We start from the raw sequence: 19,840 nt of genomic DNA on the forward strand, positions 1-19,840 counted from the left end.
AATATATGCAGTGTATTATTTGTTGAAACTGTACTTCCGATTTGATTTGAAACTGTCTCATTGCTATATGTTTATCAATAAAACTGTAGAAAAAAAAAAACTTTCCTGTGATTAACAAGTGTTAGCCCCATTGGCTTGAGCAGGCATCTGCAGGAGAAGTCAGCCCGCCTAGGCCCACAGGGGCTCAGGTGCCTAGAGACTCCATTTTGGCATAACATCCACAATTGATGACCCAGGAAAAGAGGACCTGGGAAGCATACACTGCATTTAGTTTCTGACTGCCCACTGTGTGTGTGCATGGGTGCAAATGTGCACATATATAACTTACCATTTTGGCCAGCTTTCTAAAATGAGAATGTTAGATTAAATAATGTCTCTGTGGCTCTCATGTTTGAAGATCTGGTAATCGTTAAATGCTTTTCCAGTCCAAAAACAGAATGATTCCAAATCCTTCCACTGTGTATGTACTTTAGGCCATAATGTATCCCTTCATTTTTCTGTAGAATGACTAGGCCAGTCTGTGTTGGGACAGAATACCAGAGGCTGGGTGCTTTATAAGAACACAGACTTAGAGTAACAGCTCTGTGGGCTGGAAGTGCAAGTGCACTGTGCCAGCACACAGTCACAGACTTCCTGCTGCAACGTTTCAGAGGGACATGTGAGCGTGACGCATAAAGGGTGGGGGCAGACCTTTCCTTTCCATGGTAATGGCGTTCATTCCCAGCCTAACCTCATAAGACGGTTACAACAGTAATGAAACTTCCTTATGAACTTTGGAGGGAAATTCAAATAATGGCAGTGACCATTACAGTTAAATCTTGTTTATTTATTTATTTATTTTTTGTATAGTGGATAAGGAAGAAGAAAACATAAACAATGCAAAACAAATCATTAAAGCAGAGTTGCCCATAGGTGTTCATTCACCAGCCTCCAAAATGTATTCATCAATTTCCTTTCAAAAAATACTGACACACGATTCATATTATAACATATAACTCACCTATTCCAAAGCACAGGGTCATTTTTATGCAGAGTTGTACAACTGACACTATCATCAATTTTAGAACGAAACTGGCCACATCTGCTAGCAGTCAGTCCTCTCCCCTCTCAACTCCAGGCCTGGCCAACCACAGATTTGCTGTCTCTGTGGATTTCCCTATCCCAGCTATGTCATGCACATGAATCGTAAGTCACATGGTCTTTGTGAATGAATCCTTTCTCTTAATAGTTTCCAGGCTTATCCATGTTGTTCCATGTATCAGTATTCCATTCTTTTTTATTGAGGAATGACAGTCTTTTGTACGGTCATTTTGTTTATCCATCTACTGTGTGATGGACATTTTAGTTGTTTCCACTTTTTAGTTAGGAAATAATACTTCTTGGAGTGATGAGGTCAGGTTAACTCTACGTTTAACTTTTTGAGGACTGTTTCTCAGAGTTTCTGCACCATTTCCCATATAAGCAGAGTTTAAAGGCGTCACTTCCAGCGGATGTTACCATGTGTTAATTATAAAAATCATCAAAATCATCAGAGGCTGCATCCTGGCTTCTAGGACGTAAAGCAGCTTCAATTTCTGAGTTACTGTCATCAGACTCCCCCCAGAAGGCTGCAAGAGAAAAGCAAACAGCTGTGTAACTTTTCCTGAACTCTGACTTCCAGTTTACAGAACAGTACAGCAGGTCTGATAACTGGAGCCATAGCCTCCAGGAGATCACATAGGGCAGAGGCACACGAGGCACCCCACAGGATGGACACACCCGGATGCAAGCCCGCATGCCCCGCTGTCTTTTGTGTCAAGAGATGCTTCTCTTCTTTGTCTGTGCCAAGCCCTGCTATAGGACAGCGACAAACACCTCTGGCTGCTGATCCACTTTGACTTCCTTCTGTTCTCTACCAGAGCAGAGGACAAGGGAAGTACTATGCGAGTGCTGGTCATCAGGTGGGTGTGGAGGTCAGGGAGCCCTGCACATCCACAGCTGGACATAACACTGCTCTGCACTGCAGCCCATGGCACCTGTATGGCCCTGTCACTGAGGAGATCCCACCTCAGCTCCCACCCTATAGCCAGCAGGGGTCCACCTGGAACCAAAGAAACACTGGCAAAAAGAAATTTTTTATTCAAATGCAAAAAGATTGGTGTCCAGATATATCTCTTACCACTTGACTTCAAATGGGTCATGAATTTCTTTTTGTCTTCATGTCTGTAAAAGAAACAGTTTGAAAAAACGACAATCAGACAAAAAGTTTTACAAGAACACATGAGGAGAGTAGTACAGTTATTCACTGCAAGGCCAAAAACTTTCTCTTTAGTCTCAGATTTTAAAAGCACAAAGACAGGGGCTAGTGAGATGGCTCAGTGGTCTAAAGCACCTACTTAGAACAAGCTAAGCTAAGCAAAGCACAGGGACCGCGGTTCAATCCCCCAGCACCACATGCCAGCCAGCCCCGCCCCCTGGTAGGCTGAGCTGGCCACACACACACACACACACACACACACACACACTAAATAAATAAATAAACAAATAAATAAAATTAAAAAAAATAAAAGCACAAAGACAAAGTCAAGACTCGTAGTGGCCACCTGGAACAGGGAATTCAAGACACTGGCACAGGGCAGGCATGTTTCTGTGTCACTGATTTTTTTTTTTCAAAATTTTATTGATAAACAGATAGCAATGAGACAGTTTCAAATCAAATCGGAAGTAGTTTCAACAAATAATACACGGCATATATTCTTCTTAGTGGTTAATTGCTGTACAAGATGCGGGGTTGAGATCCTATTTACAAACACCATTAGAACAAACCATTCTATTCATTAAGAGAATGCAACTATATATCTATCCTGTGTCACTGATTTTGGTGAGGAAGTTTAATCATCCTCCTCATCTTAGAGGAGGCTGTGACAGCAGTGCCAGCATTTTAACAACAGAGGTCACATGTGTAAAGAAATGCAGTGATGAATGCCTGTGCTTGCCTGGCTTCATCCTGTGTGCACTGCACAGGATGCTGGCACTTGTGGCTTGTCTGCCAAGCCTGGCTCTGCAATGGGCTTCTCAGTGCCTGCCTTGTAAGAGCTTTGCAATTATAAGAACTTACAAGCCCCTTCTGGGAGCAGCATTTACTTTTTTTTTTTTTTTTTTTTTTTTTTAGTGTACTTCACAATTCTTCAAGGCCCATGTGGAGGAGGGACGAGGTCAAAGGAGATGTTAGGGAATGTCCACATCTGCCAGGGGCCACCATGGCTCCTTGAGATGCAGAAACCCCGGCCAAGGAGGCTGGCCTATGCTTCGAGATCACCTTTTATCAAAGCTGTCACTGTTTACATTTTTCCTCTTGACCAAGCTCCCCCATGGAATCATTTTCCAGGTCAGTATCCTGAAGGTTATCAGGTGATATAACCAAAGAGACCTGTGGTCACCCTCTGTGAAGAGCAGAAGCCCCTGTGACACCTGGCAGGATCCAGCAGCCAGCCACAGAAAAGGTGCTGTGAAGGTAAACACACCCAGAGTAAGGCCAAAGGAGTCATCTTAAACTAAATATGTGTGTGTGTGTGTGTGTGTGTGTGTGTGTGTGTGTGTGTGTGTATGCAGAGACATACACAGAGACACATGCAGGAGGAAGGTAACAGGGATGTTACTTATCTGCTTCCCATCACCAGAAGATACTGAGTTGGGGTGGAGAGGAAAGTGGATTCTAAAGCCACTGTGGGCACAGAAAGGGGTCAATCTGCCAGCTGTGGTCAGGGAAAAAGGGACAGGAGGACAAGTGGGCAGCTAGCTGGCAAATGGAGAGCTTGATGGTGGGTGCCGGGTTGAGGTTGCAGGATCCCTGCCTGGGGGAAGAGGGGTGAGATGCCTTTTACCTCAGATTTTAGAGACAGAAAGGATGGCGCAAGCCAGGACTGGGGGCAGGATATGGAACAGCAGCCTTGACACAGGAGTGAGGGTAGAGATAGGCAGGCCCCAAACACATGGCCAGAGTCCTTCCGACAGCCCCCTGGGCTCCTCTGTGTACCTGTGGTGGCTACTCCCAGCCACAGATAGACTCGCCACCCTGGCTGTGGGCGCCCTTCCCACCAGGCCAGGTCACTCCTGGTACCACAGGGATAGGGCTACAGAGCCTGCAGTCCCCATGCCTCTCTTACTCTCCTGCTACCACCTATACAGCTTGGGTCCCACCAAACAGAGCTCCCTATGCTTCCTGAAGGCCTCGCTGTATCCCCACGACCAAGCAGATCTCCTGGCTGCATCTCTGATAACCAGTGACACTGTACCTGTCCTGCCTCTCTTGTCACCTGCTTCCCACTCCAGCAAGAGTGAGGTTTATGAAGCATGGGTTTGATCACTTCCTTGCATAAGGCTCTCAGTGCCTTCCCACTGCATGGGCACAAAGACTGAAACAATGCATGGGGCTTCCAGACTGAGCTGGAACACAGGAGGCTCCTCGTCCCAGGCCATGTCCATTCAAGCTGCTGCTGCTTGCCTGCCTGTGCCTCTTCCCAGTGAGCTGCTTCTCCCTTCTGCGGCGCAGGCCAGGTTGGCTCCCACCCAGAGTGGTGCCTAGTGCCCTGGAGGTAAAGGACATTGCTCAGCAGGGCACTGCATTACTTAGGCCATGGTTAATGCTCTCAGACAGAAGGCATGGTGTGCATGTCTTCAGGAGCATGTGACTTTGGAATCAGGTGGTTCAAGGTTTTTGGCTTCCCTGCTGGCAAAAAAGAAGAAGAATGAAGAAAGGAAAAGGAGGAGGAGGAGCAGGAGGAAGAGGAGAAGCAAAAGGAGAATAAGAAGAAAATGGATCTCTCCCCCAACCCCAAGAAAAAGCTGAGGCACTGCTGTGGGAATTGCCCCTGCCAGGGAGTGTCACAATTATTCAGCTCTGCAGGAGCAAGTGGGGCCAGATCAGGTTCCACACAGGGGAGGGGCCAAGTGGTAAAGCACTGGTGGCTGTGCACAGGGTGGCAGGCAGGCCATGTCCCTATAAGGCACCCAAACCTGCTTTTGCTGGTCGTCCTGCAGTTACACAGTGGCTTCAAGACTAGGTAAGCCACGGAGAGCTAGCTGGCAACCCCATGAAATGTGAATTCACTGTTCAGTGGCTCGTGCTTTACCAGTTTCCTCCCAAGAAATACTGCAGAACTGCAGGCATTAGCTCACTGTTGAAGGAGGTGGGCACTGCATGCCCTTCCAGGCTTTTTCAGGAGCATGTGACCTTACACTTCCCCCTGACCATCAAGCCATCCTATCTGTTGATCCATTTTGATAATTGCTTGTGAGTTCTCCTGTGACTGATTTGCCACGTTAGGCCAATTTTATTCATAGCCACTTTAACTATGCTCACTTCTGGGATACTGACACAGCTAAGATTGGTCAGGACAATGCACCGGAGTCAGGGGGCACCATATAGAACTGTAGAAAGTGGGTGCTGTTGTTCCCATCATCTGAGCAAAGAGCTGAAATAACTGAAAGCAGGCCACATGGCCAACAGAGACACCAAACTAGGTGGCAAGGATCACTGGGAGTACGTAAGTTTGATTTGTAGAACAAAACAAATGAGACCAGAAAAACAAATGAGACCAGAATACCTAACATTAAATCTAAGGTTAAAAATCCCTATTACTTCATATTGGAGCATTGATGCATGTCAACCCGAGCTGTCAGGGGACAGAGCCCCATGGGCTGAGGGATGAGGTCCAGACACAGCTGGCAGGGAGCAGAACGGAATGGAGATGTGATGCTCTCCCGCTGCCTGGACCCTTACAAGGGTCTTTCCTGGGCTCCTGAGGCACAGTGAGCCCCGGGGCAGGGAAGAGTCTGGCTTGCCAATTGGGCCCTGCCCCCCATGTGGCCAGCTGTCAGAGATGCCTTCAGACACTGGGATTGATGAGCAATGGGTCAGCCCTGGCTTATGTACTAACTCTGCTCACTGTGTGGCCCCGGCAGGTCCCCTCCTCTTTGGACTCTGTCTTCTGTGTGCAGAAAGGGAATGTGTCTTGGCATGAACACCCCCAAGAGCTGTGTGGCTTGATGGGTAAGACATCGGGGCCAGTGTGGTATAGGCATGGGTTCTGGTGGTGGGGATGAGTCCTGGGGATGGGGCCCAGGAAAGCCGGGGCAGCAGAGAAGCAGGCCAGAATGTCTGAGTCCCTCACGGTGATGGCCGCCATCTGGTCTGGTTCCCTTGCTCACTCACTCATTCTGCCTCAGGAGGCAGCACACAAGCAAGGCAGGCTACATCTCTGCCTGTATGACACAGGCACCGAGTAATAAGTGACACAGGGGGCTGGTGAGATGGCTCAGTGGTCTAAAGCACCTACTTAGTACAAGCTAAGCTAAGCAAAAACACAGGGACCGCGGTTCAATCCCCCAGCACCACATGCCAGCCAGCCCCACCCCCCGGTGGGCTGAGCTGGCCACACACACATACCCACACACACCCACACATGCAATAAATAAATAAATAAATAAATATTTAAAAAAAATAAGTGACACAGGCTGTGGGGGAGGCGTGGGGCTGAGAGAATGCAGGGTGCTGGGGGTGGTGCTCAGGTAGCCAGCATGCTTACGAGTCTGTCCTCTCCTCAGGGTCCAGCTGAGAGCCTGACAGCCCTTCTAGCAGCAGACAGGCCAGGACGCAGGAGGGCCTAAGGGCAGGTGCCTGAGCCTGGGCCTGGCTGACCTCTCATGTGATGAGAGGGGACTGTGAAGCTTCCCTTGGGAACACACACATACACACACACAGCCCAGGTAATTTCAGAGTGCCAGGGACCAGTGCATACTCGAGGGCACTTGGCAACTCAGTGTTTTTAAGGAATTCATCCCCTCTTGTGAAGCACCCAGTCCTCCAGTGCTAGATTAGGAAGAAGCCATGCCAGGGCAGGGCAGGAAAGCGAAGGTGCCTGTACATGGCTTCTGCCCCTGTGCTAGGTGGTGAGAGAAATGGCCAGGGAGCTGTAGAGGAGCATATGGCAGCAGCAGGGTGTGCTGGTACTTGATGCTGGGAGGGTGAAGGGCCACAGAGACCTGCAGCAGCAGAGGTGAGGCAGGAGTGTGGGCCTAGCCCTGTAAGTGGAGGAATTTGGAGACCTGAAGATCTGGGGAAGTCCTGATATTACACACATACTCCAACCTCAGGAGCTAAGGGGGACTCTGAGTCTCCCATGCCTCCCTCCGAGAGCCTGGTCTGTGGCCTTGGATGGCTTTTTAGTTCCAGGCCTACTGTGAGGCTGGAAATGAAGACAGTATGACAAGGTGTAGTCTCTAGATTCTGGAGTCAAAACTTGTAATGATTTTCAACTGCTAGATAAAATCAATATTGCCATTTTTCAAATACTATCTTCAGAAGGAATTTTCTTCAAAATAGACATACATTTTTGAAAAACATGAGGCAAAAAAATGATTTGGAATTAAAGAAAGAAAGAAAAAAAACGTAGCCACAACCAGCAATTCTTTATAAACCCTAATTTGGAGTTTTGGTGGCCAACTGGGCTGTGGTGATAATTTGACAAAGTCGGAGCGCCCTCTGATGGTTTGTAGGGGGCCTTACAGCAGATGCCATTTTTAACTGTTAGGGGTCAACTTGTGAACAAATGATTTTCCTATGCAGAGGTCTTCTGCGCAAAAAATAAAGATGCAGGTTTATGACAGGGGATGAGGAAGCTGCTAATTAAGTGGGAATGAAGGACAACACAGATTTTCTAAGCTGGAGACAGGAATAGACACTTTAATAAGAGAACTTAAAGGATTTCCAAGAAAAGTTTGTTGTTATTTCCCTGGGCAACTGAGTCCTCATGACCATATTATCTCAGGAAAAAAAAAAAACGGCACAGTGAGGGCAAGGAAAGCCACGCCACGCCCCACCCCAGCATCAGCTGCGTGCTGGTGCCCTCCGCTGGCCGATCCCGTGGCTGCAGGACTGGCAGGGAATGCCACCCACGAAGACTGTAGAGTGGATGCCTGGGTGATTTGTTGCCTTCCCACTAGCGCTTATGTGGGTGCCTGGGTGATTTGTTGCCTTCCCACTAGCACACACCCTTTTTTTTAAGCAAAGCACCAGCTTGATGCAACCAGTAAGCTGAAGTTACTGGAGTTACTGAGGCAGGAAGCAGCAGGCTGAAGGAAGTTGCGTGGCAGGTTGTTAAGATATGCTCCCCACTGAATAGCTAGACCGGCAGAGGGGAGACTGCTTCCTGGGGAAGGTAAAGGAAGACAATGTCTGCGGAGGAGAGGAAGCTTTGGCATGTACCCCGAACAAAAGGGAACAAGTGGTCTTTACTCAGAGAGCGGCTTCCTATTAGGGCTCACTCCTTCAAACATTATGCCTTTCATCCCCACTCAACCACAAAATGATTTTGCTGAAGCAAATACAATGGTAGAAAAAGATTTACACTGAAAGAATCTTTAATAATAAACTGTTGCTGATCTGCCTACTTGCCCGTGATTTATAATACAATAAACATCAGGTTCTATTACGGCTCATGCTCTGAAGCCGCTGCTCTGAAAAACGGAGCACGAAAGCGGCCAGAGCCCACCACCATCACGATGAAATGAGCGTGGATAAATGTGCTAAGAGTATCTCTTTGCATCTTTTATAGCTGTGTGTATTAATCTGTAACGCTTATTAAGAAAGTCATTGCTATGCAAAGCAGCACCCAATCCCTTTCTCTGGCTTTTCAGCAGAGTGCACTGTTTAGCCAATAGGACGGGCCCTCTGGCCCTCATTCCGCATTCATCACAGCCAACATTTGCACAATGTATCTCTCAAAGGCTGCTGAAAAGAAGGCCTTAATACTCATGTAAACAACTGCAAACCAATTACTTAATGAATCAGGCCCACACATAATGAGGTGCAGACAAAGAGCTATAAATGCATTTTTGCGTCCAAGCCACTGCTTTAAAGTAAAATCCCTCAGCTGTAGTTCGGGCTTAACTAGCACATCATAATTATTGTCTCTAGGACATCAGAGGAAGCCATTTTTTTAAGGTCCAGCAGGGCTTTTTTTTTTTTTTTTTTTTTTTTTGGGGATTGAACTCAGGTCCTTGTGCTTGCCAGGGAAGCACTTAGCCTGATATTTTCACATTTCTGGCTAGCTAATCCTGCCTCTTCACATTATTTTTTTTTTTTTTTTTTTTTTTTTTGAGGTTGCTCATCAGCTCACTGACAAAACAGAGCAAAGAAGAATTTTTAAAAGTGCTAGAGCAGCGCTGCACTGTTATGTTTATTCTCAAGTACTGGGTTTCGAGACCACTTGTAAAAGCAATAAAGCACAAGGAGTGGGTGCAGTAAGTGGGATCCGTAAATGTAAGCCTAGAAGAAATACCAGCAAGGAAAGACTCCAGGCTCAACCAGCAAAGCGGCCTCTCCAGTGCCAGGGAGGGAACTCCCAGTGTTCCAACTGAGCCCAAGGCCCACGGCACAGATGGCCCACTGGAGCCACGTGCTTGATGCCCAGCCCTGTGTCACGGGGTGGGCAGCAAGTGTCTGGAACCAAGGTTCCTTGTACAGCTTTGTGTGCTTTTGTTCTTCTCTTTAAAGGGGGTGATGAGAGGCCTCATCACTTGTTAAGAAATTAATTTCATGAAGAAACAATGACAATAACCAAATACTTCTGTTTTCATTTGGAGGAGAAAAATGTTCCATTTTAGTTTGGTGAAATACATACAAGATGTGAAATTGCCAGGTTGAGAAAACATTCTGCAGAGTCCACCTGTATTTATATTTTAAAACGGCCCAGTGGACATTTACAGAGAAACATTTAGGAAGAATTTGTTTTCTTAGTGCCTTTGAAATACAATTGAAACAAATACTTCCAACCATTAAAAACTAAAGGGATATATTATTAAGCCAATTGGTAATTTTAAGTCCTAAAAACTATCTACAGAATTTGCTGTTCTTTAAAACTTCTTGTATAAGACCTAGGGCTCAAATTTATAGTATCATCATAACAATCTAATACTTCAACACTCTTCCTTACCAGTTATCTGATATTTCCATAATATGGATGAAAACTTACGCATTAAAAATAATGATTTCTCATAATTAAATGATCATTTTGGATGTTTGTCAAGTTTCTAAAAGTAAGAATTTTAGAAACCCAACTTCATTTTAATCTATTCCAGGTCCTAAAATACTTATGAAATATAAATGAAAGTAAGATTTTTTTTTTCAATTTCAATTCAATATGGTATTGTGGATCACATCATGTTAGCTAATGGGACAGTAGCCATAGCATTAGAAATGTAAAGTTCCTGTTTAAAAATTTCACTGGGGTCAAGTAGTAAATTCAATCTTAATGCATCCTTCAAAGGGACACTTTTAAAAAGTGTTATTAAGAAAGAAACTTGCTGTGCTGTTTTAAATGATATTCAGACTAAAGTAAGAGGGTAAACATTCTTTCACATGACTGCTTATACCATTTCATGAGTAATATTTTATGTTGATGATAAATCCTGCACATAATTCATTGTTTAAAAAATCTTATGAGAAACGCTACAGTTTAACAAGTATAAAAAGATAAAAATGTACTTTATAGGAAAAGCAAGAAAGTAACAGAGATAGGAAGAGTAGTGCAGCCTAAATATCTGGTAAAAAGGAATACAAAAGCTAATATCTAGTGATTGCTAATTTATATATCAGCGGCTCAGAAAGGAGAAAGGGCCACATTTCTTTCTTTCAAGGCCTGATGTTTTCTCTCTGCCCTTTTCCTGACAGCCCCCATTGTGTGGTCTCTAAGCAGCCCTACTGCAAGCAGCTGTAGGCGCTAATTTGTGGTTCACTGAGGTGTCAATTGAGTCTTAAAGCAAGGAAACAACAGCTGCAAAACAATACTTGGCTATGGGGCACACATTTTCAAAGGTAGACTAAAGTTTTGACTATGATTTTTAGATAAACAAAAACCACAAACCATAAGTCTCCATCAAGTCACACAACAAAATAACATGCAGCCAGAGCTGAATTCATTGAGGAATGACACTTTGCATCTTTGCTGCTGTTCAGAAAGGCTCTCACAACTTACCTTGACAAAGGACTTCCTTTGCACGATGAGAAACTAGCTTCCGAAGCAACTTCGTGAACTGCCTTCATCTGGAGTGCACTGCTGCCCGCGTTCAGACCTGTGACAGCGTGAAAGAGGAGGGAGAGAGCATCAGGAGCCTGCTGGGAGAGGGAGGAATGAGAGGCCTCTGGGAACATGGGAACCTGGAAGCCTAGGCCTCTACAGGAAGAGTGGTGTGGGGAAGGAAATGGAGATGAGAGTTTCCCCTATGACGTCTAAAATACACAATCACCCCAAAGAGCGCTAATCGAGCAGGGTGCATGTATACACACTCGGCCTCTCTGGTGACGCATGGTACTGGACAAGGCACACTGCTATGGGATGCGGGCAGCGATGGCTCACACAGGAATAGGCTCTGGGAACCAGCTGTCAGGAATAACCATCACTCTGGCTCAGAGCACCCACCCCACCCACTCTCTAGCCCTTCTGCCAAACCCCTACGGAGGGCAGTGATTCTCTACTGGAAAGGGCAGAAGGGCTAAGAAGGGGAGGTACGATGCCCCTTCCCTGGGCTGTCCCATACTCACAGCCTGTAGGGGTCCCATGATCGTTGGCTCTTGGGGGCCCTGTCCGTGAGGCTTCCCAGGTGGCCTCTCCTCTCTATAGTTCACACATGTACCCAGGAGAGAGGGAGAGTACAGTGCAAAGGTGCCTAGAGGTGCTAACCACAGTGACAGCCACTATCTGGAACTTTTGCATCATTTTAATTCAGGAAAATACTCAGATAGCTTGAAAGACAGAGATGGTAATTTTGAGTAGGGACTGAGGGAGTTAAATCTAGGGGTGCCTGACTATATAATTTATATAGTGTCATTGCACCTATGAGTGAACAGGTGTTATCAGTATGCTTAACAATGCTGTAACATTTGATATACATCTGAAGGGCTACAATTTAAGCCAGAGCTACCCATTTTAGGGGCCGGGGGAGATAGCTCAGTAGGGCCTGAGTTCAATCTCCAGTTCTGGAAAAAAAAAAAAAAACCAACCCAACAGAGTTACTCATCTTTTCTATCTTTCCAGTTAGGTATGAAATACGCTTAGCAAAAGCCCTCATGGAGCTGATGTCCCATGACACGTGTGCTTATTTGCACCTGCACAGTGCTGAGTAAGGCCTTATTCTTAGGACCATGTGTGTAACCGAGCAAAGGTAAATGCCTACTCAGGTACCCTGGATTCTAATTCAGTGGTTCTCACTGAAGAAGGTAATGACAGCAAGCAGCCAAGAGTCATCCAGTGTTCCTCTCATGAAAGTTACAATGACCTCCCACAGGATGTTGGCCTGCTTCTGACTCAACAGCTCGGCATGTTTTACTCTGCGGAGTGCACACCACCTCCCCCAGGGCTGGCTCTCCTCAGGCCTCTCCACCCAGGCCCTGTGCTAGGTCTTTAGCCTGCAGCACCTGCTGAACCCTCAGAACCACCAGAGAAACTGGGCTCTTCCACAACCAATCTCCTGCTAGGCATTTCCCTCCCAAGATGTGTGATTCGGATACATCCCAGGTTGATCCCTTAAATGCATCTGTCTGAAGAAGACATCCAAATGTGAGCTAGGAATTATATGGTAGTAAGAAAGCACTTTCCACCCTTAATGGGAAAACTGGGACACTGTGGCTCTATAAGAATGAAGCCACTAATTTATATTTCCATCTGTATTAATCCACATACTTTTATGAAGGGGTCAAGGTGACTAATACTTAAAAAAAGGTACAGTATAATAAAAGCAAAATGATTACAGATAATAAATGTACAATAAGAAAGTACAAGAAAACAATTATAATTCAAACATACCCTAGATCAAAGGAACTATATTTAATATTTAAGTTTAAAATTTAGCTCTCCTGAGATCTGCCATCCTTCCAAGAAAAGCACTTTAACCCTCCCAACACTTCCAGATGACCGGCTGCCATCACTCTACCCACTGATGACCAAGAAGCTGGGAGCCAAGGAAGGGGAGGAACTGGGGCCACTCCTGTGGTGGCTGAGGACAACTGACTACCCTGACAGGGCAAGCAGAGACCAGTGTTCAGGGAGTGGCTGTGTGGAGCCAGCACATGCCCCACAGGGAGGGTTCTTCCAGATGCCATGTGTTGAAGAGGAAACATGCTCAGGCACCCGCTCAGGCCTGGTGACAGCTAAGTACACTGCAAACTCCCCAAGCCCTCAAAGAGTGCCCTGTCCCAGGCCAACACAGGCTTTGAGTGCCAACCTGCCTGTTCTCACCTGAAAGCCGTGTTACCATGGCGTGTGTGCCTCGGCATCTGTCACCCATCTGATTTGGATGCTCCTGAAGGGTTGACTTCTTCAGCAACTGGTAGGCTTTTGTTTCTACAGATTAAGGAAAACACAGAATAGTGAATTTCCTGCTACCCAGAGAGGTTTCATAAATTCTTCCTGTGGGGTTAACACTATACAAATGCATGTACATTCTTTTTTTGAATTTCACTTTTTCAGAAGTTCTGCAAACAGACAAAACATAATTTAGTTGAACCCAGGTTTCAAGACTCAAAGAAGAGTTGAGCTGTAAGAGTTCATCTGCAGCAGGAAATCACAGTCATTTCCTGGGGCAGAGGTGTCATAGGCTTAGCTTCCTTCCCTTCCAGTCTCACAGGAACAAATACATTGGCAGTGCCCTAAGTGATCAGTGCCAGGGATGGCCCCACACTCTCAGGCTCTCCCACAGGGGACAAGGTTTTGGAGAGCCTGGTGAGTGGCAAGTACTGGGGCCCATGATGCAGAATGAGCTCAGGGTCCCAGCCTAGGAAGGGGACTGCAGGGATAGGGGCCTGTCTGCAGTGGGCAGAGCCCAGCCTGGCCCAGTGCCTGCTCCACTGGCACCCTGGGAAGGCTGTGGGCAAGACAGCACAGACAAACAGTACACAAGGGCCCAAGCCACACAGTTGGCCTGTCCCCAGGTCTCAAGGACACATCAATGAAATGGAGGATAAGGGGTCTGTTTGAGCAAAGAAAAAGCAACAGCATCCACGTCCACATCTTCAATGTGGCCCCACAAGGATTCTGTGGAGAACATCAGTTACCAGTTGGGTGCCTACTTTTTCTGGTCCAGCTTAAGACCCAACTTGTGAGGCCCTTGTTACTGGATTAAAACTACTGTTAGGCTGAAGAAAAAAGTACAACTCATGTTGCTCTACCAAAAATTATTCAAGTCGGGGCTGGTGAGATGGCTCAGTGGTCTAAAGCACCTACTTAGAACAAGCTTAGCAAAGCACAGGGACCACGGTTCAATCCCCCAGCACCACATGCCAGCCAGCCCCGCCCCCTGGTGGGCTAAGCTGGCCACACACACACACACACATAAATAAATAAAATTAAAAAAAAATTATTCAAGTCAAAATGAGTATTTGAAATGAATACTGTATTTGGGATATTAAATGTTGCATCACTGAAATACCTATGAGTCAGGAGCTTTTAACTCTGAAGACAGGAAGGTCCAAGGCAGTGCTTTTTTTTTTTTTTTTTTTTTGTGGAACTGGGGATTGAACTCAGGCCCTTGCACTCGCCAAGCAAGTGCTTAGTCTACTGAGCCATCTCCCCAGCCCAAGGCAGTGCTTTTAATGTCACTGATCTGTGAAATCAGTTTGGTGTGATGGAACTAGTATTTTTAAAATTTTAATGAATACCAAATATAGAACATGTAGCAGGGAAAGGACAGGTGTAACGCATGTTCTGTGCCACATGTAACATGTGTGCATGTATGTAACATGTCTGTGGCATATGTGTGCATGCCTGTATTGTGTGTGTGTGTGTGTGTGCGCGCATGCACGCATGTGCCAGTGAGCAGCAGCCAGAGTCTGAAAGTGCTTCCTCCAGGCTAGTGTGGTGATAGCTCTCAGCAGGGTCACCTGATTTGCTGGAGGGTGACCTGGGCTGGGGAGAGAGCACTGAACTTGGGATGTTTAAGTCTGCCACTAAAGGCAAAGAACAATTAGACATGACACCAACTTTTGTTTCATAAAAACTAACCAAAAGGTTTTTTTAGCTTTTAGGATAATAGCCACATGTCACTTTTACATTCAATTAAACTTACTTGGCCAAGGAAAAGACAGCAAAGACAAAAAAAAAAAAAAAAAAACCAAAACAATAAAAATGGAGCAGCTACTGGTCAACAGGAAGGAAGGAGAAACATCATGTCAGTGCCAAGGTGATTTTAGTCAGGGTGTCAAGATCAGCTTAGCTGTAAGATAGGGCTGACACTGCGATGATTTTAGCAAGTGTGCAAAGTACCAAGGTTCAGGTAGCTGCCTAACACTGTGTCCCCTGTCCTGGTCTCCTTCCCTTTCTCCTGCACAGCTAGGGTGAGTCACTGGGTTCTGCAGCAGGGCTACCTCAGTGTGCTGCTGCTGACTGGCAGGCTGGGAGGGCTGTGGGGAGGCAGCTCACTCTGGGGCCCTTCCACCCTCACCCCTCACTGGCATGGCCTCATGGGCCTGCTGCAGTCACTGAAGGCTGCCTGGAGTAAAGCAAATTTCATGTAGGATGCAGCTGCCCTAACTGTGGAAGTCAGGGCTGGCAACATAAGGCTAAGGACTACTGGGCCTGGTACCACCAGCAGTCCTGGTGCGGTGGCTTCCAGTGCTTTAGGGACAGAAGGAAGTTTAGAAGGTATAAGGATAAAATGCTGACCCTTGTAGAAAGCAACAGTAACTAGAGCACACCAGAGACATACACCCATGCCAGATGCACCAGGCCTGGAATCATCCTCCCCAGCACGGATCACACCTAAAGTTAATCAGAACTGCTGTCCTGGGAGACCATCCACATAGAGAAAACAAGATGAATGGGGCTTGATTTTAAAAAATCAGGTGCAGCTAACACCACCACCAGCTGGCACACAGAGGGTGGGTCAAGGACACATTCTGTGAACCAGCTACACGGGCTCGGTGGGGCTGTGAAAGAAGGCATCACACAGAGGTGACTCTGGCCAGGGGCTGCTGGGGTGGGCACCCTGTCTCCAAGGACAGTTGTCTCCTGGTCACAGCCTTGGCTGCTGGGTGGGAAAGTGAGCTGATCTCACCAGACTCTGGCCTTTTCTTCTGAAAATACTGAGATACTACAGGATCTAAATGGAACACATTTGCAACCTAGAAACTAGATGTCAGTGAGCAATCTTTATGTTTACTAAAAGTGGCATAAGAATACGTAGGGGACTCTGCAGCCAAAGGAGCCAAGCTGGACACGGGGAAAAGCTTTCTTGTGGAAAGAGCTGTGGCCTGGGCCTGCACCATGGGAGGCTGCAGAGCTGGCGGAGACTGAGTAGCTGTCTGCAGCAAATGGACCAGGTTTCCTACTCTCTGGCAGCAGGAGTACATGCTTTGCTAGGGGCTCTCAAACAATTCAGACACCTGCTGAAACACCTAAAAGGCTTAGCCAGGATGCCAACTTAAAGGTGTAAAAAAGGAAAACAATGGACATGATTCTGATGGCAACTCAGGCCCATGGTTTTCTGGAAGAGAAAGAGGAGGAGCAAATCAAGCAATTAAAAACTGCACTACAGTGATGCACACTTGTAATCCCACCACATGGGAGGCTGAGGCAGAAGGGTCATAAGTTTGAGGCCAGCCTATTTGAAAAAAAAATTTTTAAAAGGAGAAAAAAAAAAGAAAAGTAAAAACTACCCTGTGTTAACCTTACACACAATCACAGTATTTAAATTAATGGACCAGGAACAAATGACAAAGTTCAAGTTAGCATTTATAAAAGAGAAAGGGACAGCGTTCCTACAGTTCCAAAGGGAATTCAATGATCTGAAAGTTTGAGGACACAGTGGCCATTATTCACCATCCGGCCTGTGACTCAGAGTTCCAGGGAAATGTTTCCTTTCATTAGCAATGTTAACTTTCAGAAAATTACTGAATATGAAAACGATTACATTAAATAAATGTTTCTAAAGCATTCACTTCTTTTCAACTGGAACAGTCTCTGAGACACAGGAACAACACACATGCCAGCTAGAGCTTTCAGCTCTGGATCTCCACCAAGCACCTCTGCTATTCAAATCTGTGTCAGGATTTAGTTTAACAGTAGAGAATATTATAGCTGAAAACATGAAACAAAGCAGGGGCCCCCACCTTGTGGTGTCTGATTCCAGGAGATTAAAAGCCGCCCTGCAAGTCCACACTAATGATCCCACCAATAAACCTACTTTCCCTACAGGCACTTGGGCCGCCGCCGGGTCCCACTGTCCTGCAGTGTGTGGGACACTAGGCTCTAGCTTTCTTTTTGATATGCACTTTCTATCTAAAAATTAGAAATGGCTAGAAAAAGAGTGAAACCACACTAAACACAGGGAGGAGGGAGAAAGATGACGTTAAGAAGAGGAGAAAGAAAAAGCTTCAACTTCTTATCTTTTATTCTCTTTTATATGCAAATGTACACCTGCTAAAATACTTCTAAATCTACAAATAAAAAGAAAATATCTGATGAACAAGTGCTTTTAACAACCCATTACAAGAGCCAGATAAATGCTGGCTCCCCAGCCTCTAAGGGGTGCCTGAGGCAGAGGATCTGCCCATTGCTTTTGTAGAAATCCTCCATGAAAAAGAAGACTTGGGCTAGAGAGGGTGGGACAAAGGGAGACAAACAATACCAACACTGGAGCTGGGAAAATGACCTTGAACCCACAGAGAAAGAGAGAGTGTGCTCCTGTGTGAAGTGGGCAGAAATTTTAAAATTTAATTTGAGAAATACTTTCTGTTCACTGAGTTTCCTAGTGATGTTGCTTCCCATATATCTGCATACATGTTAAAAATGTATTTAAAAAATCTTCTACTAGATGCTGATGTGGCAAACCCAGTTAGTTATTTTCACAAAATGAAATAAAAATCTAAGATATATTTCTTAAATTAATTCCAAAGACATATTATCTATTTATCACTAGAAAACATTTGTCTTAGCAATGTGCATAAATGAAACAAGAAAATGTTAGGGCGTAGGTGCTCTGGGAATTCTGCAAAAGCACAGATAATTCATTCACCTTTAGGACTTTCTTCTTACAGGCTGTAAGCCTACATGTATGTGAGTATCACGTTTGATCTGTAATGAGAATTACTTTTCACCTCCAGATTTGCTGTGATAAACTCAACCCTGCCAGTAGCCCTGGGCCTGCAGCCCTTCCAGGTTTCTTTCCTCCGCCTGGTCCAGACAGCGAGTGTCCGAGAGGTGGGCTCCTAGTTCCCAAAAGCTGTCCAGGCTGCATCACAGAGACTTGCAGAACTGTCTAATGATGGCAGCAATGAAACAACTAAACCTGAAATAGGTGCAGGCTTGTATCTGAGCTCGGTGAACATTCCCAGGCTGAAGTGACAGTCTGGGGAGCCACACTTAGATTTCCACGTCCTCAGGTTCTGTACCCACAGGTCCAACCAAACTTCACTGAAAATATCAGGGAAAAAATTAACCTGTATACTGAATATGTTCAGACATTTTTCTTTGTCCTCACTGCCAAAATATGATATTAGCACTAGTCATGTAATATTTACATTGAATTAGGTATCACAAGTAGTCTGGAGATGACTTCAAAGCTTACAGAGGTTGTGTTCTGAATTCTAAGCAAATAGCATGTCATTTCATACAAGGGACTTGGGTATGTGGATCCTGTTCCCACAGTGATCCTTAAGTCAGCCCGCTGTACCAAAGAACAACTGCACCTCTGACCAACACACGCACTGTGTAATAACAGAAGGTACATTTTCCATTCTCAGTCTAATAGGACCTTTTACTGCTTCATAATCCTGATTATAAGCTGTTATTTTATAATAAAGTTTCCAAACTCCTCTACGCTGGGGATTGAACCCAGGTCTGTACACATTAGGTATATATTATATCATTGAGCTCATTCTTCAGCTTTAAATCATCTTTCCTCTTTTTGGAGATACAGTGTCATTATATAGTTTAGAATGTTCTTGAATGCTGAGGCTCAACTCTTCCTCTTGCCTCAGCCTCCTAAGAAGTGGGGATAATAAGCATGTGTCACTGCCCCTGGGTACATTCCTAGCATCTTGTTAAAGCACCCTACAAAAAGAATGACATTAATTCTATCATAAAAGCTAAGGTTCTCCTCCCTTAATTTGCTCCTCCTGCTCTGCAGCTCTCAAGGATGGGATGTTTTATAAAACACCTAGCTTGGGTCCCCACACAGGGTGCTGATGTAACCGTCCAAGGACTGGTAGGGTCACAGGAACTCCACCTGCGACTCTACTGTGCAGCCACTATGGAGGCTTGGGACTCCTGGCACCAGGGGTTTAGACTCTAGGATACAGAACCATCTAATCAGCAGCTCTGCTCCAAAAGGCACCCTTAACTTTTTAACCTCCACAGTAAATAACACCCCAATCCAGCCCCCATGCACAGTGCTGCAAGGAATATGGGCTATCGCTAGAAGTGGGTCACAAGCAACATGGCCAACTGCTGCCCTGGAAACCAGGCCACAAGGACTGAGATGGACAGTCCCACAGCACACACTGGCTGCCTGGTTTTATAGGAGTATAGGGATCCCTGGGCCTCCACTGAGTCATCAGTAAGCACTCTGGGGACAAGAGAGGAGAAGCATCTCCTTAGCAGGGTCTTGGTACTGGAAGTGATGTACTGCTCTGTGTCAGCTGTCACTGTGGTCTTCCCTTGCAGCATAAATCCAGTCACCAATGATGACCTTTTTCCAACCTGGTGTAAAACTCTGGCAACAGTCTTGGGAAACAGTGCCCACAATTCAGAGCAGCACCCTGTAAATGCAGGCCGACCCTCAAACACTCTGCATAACTCATAGTGTTTCA

At 45.8% G+C, this 19,840-nt stretch overlaps 1 protein-coding gene across 2 annotated transcripts in view; it reads right to left on the reverse strand.

Moving 5' to 3' along the window:
* Positions 1-264: 264 nt before the first annotated feature.
* Kiz (kizuna centrosomal protein) overlaps positions 265-19,840 on the reverse strand; it is a 105,235-nt gene continuing 85,659 nt past the window's right edge. For both annotated transcript variants that reach the window (XM_023720147.1, XM_023720148.1), the window contains 4 exons: positions 13,275-13,379; positions 11,016-11,112; positions 2,159-2,202; positions 265-1,607 (listed from right to left, as the gene is read on the reverse strand). In XM_023720147.1, coding sequence (XP_023575915.1) covers positions 1,504-1,607; positions 2,159-2,202; positions 11,016-11,112; positions 13,275-13,379 — 350 coding nt within the window. In that variant the 3' untranslated portion in view covers positions 265-1,503. The remainder of the gene's footprint in view (positions 1,608-2,158; positions 2,203-11,015; positions 11,113-13,274; positions 13,380-19,840) is intronic.

Source organism: Octodon degus, unplaced genomic scaffold, assembly GCF_000260255.1.
Source record: "Octodon degus isolate 3935 unplaced genomic scaffold, OctDeg1.0 scaffold00073, whole genome shotgun sequence".
Classification (NCBI taxonomy): domain Eukaryota; kingdom Metazoa; phylum Chordata; class Mammalia; order Rodentia; family Octodontidae; genus Octodon; species Octodon degus.